This window comes from Panicum hallii, chromosome 6, assembly GCF_002211085.1.
Source record: "Panicum hallii strain FIL2 chromosome 6, PHallii_v3.1, whole genome shotgun sequence".
Taxonomy (NCBI): Eukaryota; Viridiplantae; Streptophyta; class Magnoliopsida; order Poales; family Poaceae; genus Panicum; species Panicum hallii.
In genome coordinates, this window is record NC_038047.1 from 21,908,973 (window position 1) to 21,915,571 (window position 6,599).

The 6,599-nt window shown below is 39.7% G+C and overlaps 1 protein-coding gene across 1 annotated transcript; it reads left to right on the forward strand.

Moving 5' to 3' along the window:
- Positions 1–2,151: 2,151 nt before the first annotated feature.
- Positions 2,152–6,599, forward strand: LOC112898463 (enoyl-[acyl-carrier-protein] reductase [NADH] 1, chloroplastic). Its single transcript, XM_025966792.1, has 13 exons — positions 2,152–2,303; positions 2,829–3,084; positions 4,045–4,154; positions 4,240–4,295; positions 4,390–4,474; positions 4,550–4,597; positions 4,747–4,821; positions 4,951–5,062; positions 5,341–5,392; positions 5,491–5,542; positions 5,635–5,692; positions 5,983–6,081; positions 6,197–6,599. Exons 2-13 carry the CDS (start codon positions 2,850–2,852, stop codon positions 6,325–6,327), a joined length of 1,113 nt encoding a protein of 370 aa, XP_025822577.1. The 5' UTR covers positions 2,152–2,303; positions 2,829–2,849; the 3' UTR covers positions 6,328–6,599.

Genomic DNA, 6,599 nt, shown 5'->3' on the forward strand with positions numbered 1-6,599 from the left:
AATAATGCTAGTTAGAGTAGTGATAGTACCAGCGGCCGGTGTTGCTGTTTAAATAGTTTGTGCTACAGAGATAGGAAAATGATATTAGTTGAAAACGGAGGATAGCCAAAGTGTTGTCGAAATACTGCTAGAGCGTAGTAAATATATTTGGTTATATTGATAAGGCAAGCAGGAGCATTAGCAAATACTATTTATGTGCAAGCAGTTTCTATATTATTAACATACTGATGTGATGATAATATTTATATTTTAATATTTACTTTAGGCAAGCAACCTATACGATATTGACTTACTAATATCTTATTAAAGTTTATATTTCAGTATTCATATTTAAGAAAAAACTTTATGCTGCTAACCTGCTGACATTACGCTAACCTTTATATTCCAATAATTATATTTTATAATACTACTAAATACCGACATTGCACTAATCTTTATATTCAAGCATTTACATTTCAAATGCACTGACATTGCACTAACCTTTATATTCTAACATTTACATTTCAAATGCACGGGTGTATTTTACCTTTCAAGATATAGTGTTGATCTTACCTTTTACGTGCATTTTATACTTCCAGTTGCGTTGTTTACCTCTTGTATGCTATTTAATTATAATGATATTTATATTCCGCATATGATTTATATTTCCGATACTGGAATTTCGAGTTGTTGTGATGCCTACAATTTGAGTGCATTTTTATTTTATGCCATTATGCTATACTTATAAAGCTGGTGTTGCGGTGGCAATTGTATTGTACCGGTCACGGTTCAGAAATGAGTCTGTCTGAGTTCTCCAATGGAGATAGCTCTTGTTCCGAATAGGTTGCTTGGTGATAGATCCGTAGGAGCGGCCATGCACTAGTAAGTCAAGAGATGCGATTTGCAGAGAGTCAAAGAGCTCTGCTCTTCTAGAATATGCATGGATGCATGATGTTCTAGCGGAGACTGTTGATGTTGGAGTACCCCTCTATAGAGTATTAAAGTGTAAAATTTCAACCCTGTGACTTCCGAGTTGGGAAGCTCACGGTCATGCGTGACATCAGCTTAATTGTTATTTGTTTCTAAAATATTATGTGAATGATATGAGTTGAATATTTTGACTTCTGCTCATTATGTTGGTTTTGTTAATATCATATATCTATTTGCTGGGCATGATCTATCATACTAACCCTTGCTTTAATTGTGTTTTTGCAGCTTATGAACATGGACTGAGATAAAAGGAAAGGGAAGCGACTTGATGTAGTTTTAGCTATAGTCTTAACATCTTTATTTCTCACCATGTAAAATATCCCTTGGATAAGATGTACTCAAAATAAAAATTAATAAAGAAGAATGATTTTTGATCCACCTCTCACTTATTTCTAAAACTCGCCTTAGCGTGCTGCGGCTGTCCCGTCTAGATCCTAGTCGGGACCGTGACACTTTTCAAGCTGTTAAGCGAGAACAAGTGAAACATGCTACACACAATCATGGAACTACTGGTCGTTTCCATTATCGTTCACAACATAAACTGCCGCAGCACATGTTTTTTTTTTCATAGAGGCATGGCATTCCTTATGAGGCCCAGACGCACGAGCGTGCAGCCACCATTTTTCACACCAGAAACTGCTGCAGCACATGCTTTTTCGCTGCATGTCCCTCAAGATAGCAACCACCGTGTTGAGTAGTGATCAACAATGTTTTATTTTTGTTGAAAAATGATAGTACATATGGAAGAGAAAACATTAATCTAAACTAAAGGACTAGACTACATGCAAAAAATAAAAAAAATATATGGTTAAATTTCTTATAGTAGAACCTGCCTATCTGAACTTGAGTCATAATCAGTTCTCACATTTTCCTATATTTATTACAGGAATTAACACCATTATTTGTTCGAGGATAGTGCCGATGTATCCATTAACAATAAGAAGCCTGTAGTGATTTTGCAAATCTTGATATCTCATAGCTAGACTCTCAGAGATGAGGTTGCGGTTTGCGTATATTCGTAAGTGTTGCTGCGTTTTGTGAAAAAAACGAGAAAAAGAAAAAAAGACTCTGCAGTCAATCCATGCGCTGAGAGATACATTCAATTCAGTCGGCCCGTGGGCTGATAGAAGCCTGCCAACAACAACTGGTGCGCAGGCACAGCCAGCAGGGGCCTCCTTGGTTTCTCAGCTACTCCAAACCCTCGTCCCCTCGGTCTCATCGAAAACCCCTTCGTTTTATTTCCGCAGCTCCCTCCCCTTCTCCGCTCCACCACCCTGCTCTGCCAGCACGCGCATCGCGCTCCCAGATCCCCCTCCCGCATTCCCCGAGGCCAGGTAAGCCACGGCTCTCCCGATCCTCCCGTTTCTTGCCCGCGATCCGCGCTAGCTTTCTGTTCTTAGGAGGGTGAATCTTAGGGGGTGATCCGTGTCGACGGCGTTCTGCGCTGGTGTTAGAGCAGTGATGTTTTCGGTGGTACAAGCCGGGAGCTGAACTAATCGCCGTCGCATGTTTTTTCTCGAGGGACGAGAATTAGAGATGCGTTCCGTGCCTTTGGTTGGTTGTGCAATCTGGTCTTTAGTTCAGAGGGGAGGGGGAGGGGGGGACTTTCAGGCCCTGCTCCCCGGTGAGGAGGGGTCTGAGCATTGAATCTTGATTCCGTCACCGATTCGTTGGCTTAGAAGCTTTATCGTTCGGAAATGATTACCTCTTTGTCCAAATGGAGGAGAACTCTGTTATGAACCCGGGATGAACAGTGTTTCTTGCTCTTGTAATTTTGTTGAAGGCAGACGAGTATTTTTGTGTTGTTCTTGACGGTTTCTCCTTCTAGTGACACGCTCTATTGATGTTCTGACTGACAGGCTTAGCTGGTAGTGAACACGATGAGTGCTTCAGCAGCTACTGGTATGAAGATGGTGTCTGCACGCCCCTGCATCTCGGCCTCACAAGGAATGCTCGCCTCGAGGGTGGCAGTTTCCCGGATTGAAACCACTGCTAGATTTGCAAGCTGCCCCAAAATCTGCTGCTCCAGGCCTCTCAGTTCTAAGCGTGCTGGTTTTGTTGTAAGAGCAATGTCAGGAGAGAGTGGCCCACAGGGCCTTCCCATTGATCTCAGAGGTAACTCAAGGCATCTAGATATCACCCAGATTGCAACAGTAATAATTTTCTTTTTTTGTTGTCTATGCTGCTATACTATTTACTACTATATTTGTCCTATATGCTCATTATTGTAGCTTTCCATTGTTTTCAAGTATTGATAATCACTTATAATGGAATGCTACAGTTCAATTCTTAGTCGTACCCTTAGGCCTCCCAATGGGAGTTTCATAGAGAGTTTCGTAGCATTAAATTCTATGCCACATCATCAATTTTGCTGACGTGGCGAGGAGAGAGAAGGAGGGAGTTTCATGGGATGAGTGAGGAGTTTCATCCCCATGAAACTTAGCCGGCACAGTTACCTAGTTCTCAGTCTTGGTAACTGTGCCATGAAACTATGCACTGGGATTGGCCTTAGAACTAAGAACAATTGATTGGTTGTTGGAAGCAGACAGACTTCTTCAAAACATCAATTTATGGCCTGAAATACCCTTCGTAAGCTATTTAAGTGATGACCACATATGCTGATGGGAGTGCATCAATTTCTTGGTTGAAACTACAAACGAAACATCATTACATACAGATTATATGGAATGATATGTGTTTTGCATATAGCCTAGTGGTAAAACTGAACCTTGTGTTAGATCTTGTTGGTAAAGCTGAACCTTTTTTTTAGATATTGTTTATTTGTTTCATGGTATCCTTTTGTGATTGAAATTTGATTTCCTGGAAACAATGTAAAGTTCATGGGTATAGAATAAGAAAGCTGTTTGTGGTGCTTTAAGAAACAAATGTCTAATGTAAATGATAAAAGATATCCCCTTATGCCTTAAAAATAACTGGAAATTGTATGATATTCTCATGAATGTAATTTTATTTATTGAAAGAGTGAAAACACAAAGGACTTCGTTGTCAGTCTGATATGTGGCAGGAAGCCTTCTGAAGGAGTACAATTCTTCTCATTTACTGTTAGTGTTTCAGGTAAAAGGGCATTTATTGCTGGAGTTGCTGATGACAATGGCTATGGATGGGCAATTGCAAAAGCTCTTGCTGCAGCTGGTGCTGAAATCCTTGTTGGTACATGGGTGCCGGTATGTTGATCGGACTCTTGCAGATTTCCTTGCCTTGGACAGTTTCGCCTGACCAATTATCTCATGTAGTATTCTTCATTGACAGGCACTTAACATATTTGAGACAAGTCTGAGGCGTGGAAAGTTTGATGAATCACGCAAGTCTGTATTTTAACTTTTTATTGGGTTCAATATTCATACAGTCTAGCTTTTGACCTACTATTTCGCATGTGTGTGTGACTTGCTGTTGATACAGGCTACCAGATGGATCTCTTATGGATATTGTTAAAGTCTATCCACTTGATGCTGTCTATGATTCCCCTGAGGATGTTCCTGAAGATGTAATGTTCTTATTTATATGTATATACTTAATTTGCAACATGGATTCATGTTTAACATTTTATTCTGTATTTTAGGTCAAATCGAACAAAAGATATGCTGGATCATCAAACTGGACTGTTAAGGTGTGTAGATTCCAACCATTTTCCTTCCATATGGCTGCCTAACTTCTTTGCTTGCTAGAAAACAACAGTCAGAATACAACTGCAATGGGATACCTTGTTTTTATGAAATCTTTAGAGCTTTGACTAATATAGTTCTCTTAATTTAACAGGAAGTTGCCGAAACAGTAAAGAATGATTTTGGCAGCATTGACATACTTGTGCATTCTCTTGCTAATGGCCCTGAGGTACAATCTCTCTCCCCCTCTCCTTCTCGCTCTGTGTATGTGTTTGAGCTCTCACAAGTATACTTGTGCATACTTGTGTTTATGCTCATGAAACCTTCACTGAAAACTCACCTACCTTCATGTTTGAAGGTAACGAAGCCTTTGTTGGAGACATCAAGAAGAGGCTATCTTGCTGCGATTTCAGCATCCAGTTACTCCTATGTTTCATTGCTTCAGCATTTCCTTCCTATAATGAATCCAGGTAGTGCATATCTCCTACGCTATGCTGACACGTATATTTCCCATGCTAGGGTTAATTCTGCTATTGCTGCTTTTTATTTGTTTTTTTTAAAATTTTGTCAAGCTCATAAATCATTATAGTTCTGTTGTTTATAGCTATATACAATGTGTTTCATGTGGGTGAAACTCTTGGAGGACAGAAACCCACTCTTCGTATTCTTCAATAGAGAAAGCATGTCCTAAAACACATCCTCGTATCCTTTTTGTTGACTCTGTTTCATGAATTTAAATATTTTGCAGGTGGTGCTAGCATCTCTCTAACATACATTGCGTCTGAAAGGGCAATTCCTGGGTAATTATTCTTTTGAGATTTACATGAAGAAGCTAATTGTTGAGCTGAGATTACTTTCTAGTGGCTGTACTGATTATTACCTTCTCCTTTCCTTATAGATATGGTGGTGGCATGAGTTCCGCCAAAGCAGCTCTTGAGAGTGATACACGGGTATGGTCTTGTACAGTTGTGTACTTGAATTATTTATTTTCCTATAAATCATCTTTTTTTTTCTTTACACTTTTTCCCACATATCAATGTAGGTGCTTGCTTTCGAAGCTGGACGTAAAGGCAAAATCAGAGTTAACACCATATCTGCAGGTATGTTTGTTCATTTGAAAGTATAGTGTTGAAGAAACTGACTCATCTCAGAAGAAAGTTAGCAGTATCAATATTGTTCACTAATAGTACTTTCTATTCATAGTTATGTGAATGGTGCTGGTAAATAAATGTATCAGTGTTTAATAAATGTGTTAAAACTTTCCGTTATATACTATTCCCCTAGGCATTACATGTGATCTGCACAACAATTTAGGATATCTAGCTTTAGCAATTAAGTGGACTCGTGTCCTCAAATTTGTTTCATTGTGTTTTGTTCGCGGCATCTGTAGGCCCTCTGGGGAGCAGAGCAGCTAAGGCAATTGGATTTATTGAGAAGATGATAGAGTACTCTTATGTCAATGCACCACTGCAGAAGGAGCTGTTGGCAGGTGAAGATTGGCCTCTTTCACTATGACTAACTACCCCCCGAAATTGTATTATCTGAAAGCAGTTTAGCCTTTTTCTGCAAAATGTTCTCTAACAAAAATATTGCTTGTTGAGCAGATGAGGTGGGGAACACAGCTGCGTTCCTGGTGTCTCCATTGGCTTCTGCCATCACTGGCTCAACCGTCTATGTCGACAACGGACTCAATACTATGGGCCTTGCAGTTGACAGCCCTACAATAACGTCATAGGCATGGCTGTGGTAGATAGAGGGGTTTTCCTGCTTCATCGCGGCGTGATTCTTGAATAAAGACCTTAATTAGTTAGTGTGAGAGGTAAGGGCAGGAAATGTTCAAAAAATGGCCTTTTGCCACCTTTGGTGTTGGGAGGCCATTTAGAATCCATTTGGTACTCAACATTAGAGTAATTTCTATGTTGATAGGTGCTTGTTAAATGCTACGATGTGGTTTGAAAAGATTGAAGCAGTCCAGTAATCTTTTTGGTCCATTTCCGATTTTCAGCA

Excerpts from the sequence above, each read along its gene's own strand:
- LOC112898463 (XM_025966792.1), top strand. The coding sequence starts at position 2,850 with ATGAGTGCTTCAGCAGCTACTGGTATGAAGATGGTGTCTGCACGCCCC. Across the intron at positions 5,393-5,490 it reads TCTGAAAGGGCAATTCCTGG|ATATGGTGGTGGCATGAGTT; the intron begins GTAATTATTCTT and ends CTTTCCTTATAG. Across the intron at positions 5,693-5,982 it reads AGTTAACACCATATCTGCAG|GCCCTCTGGGGAGCAGAGCA; the intron begins GTATGTTTGTTC and ends CGGCATCTGTAG.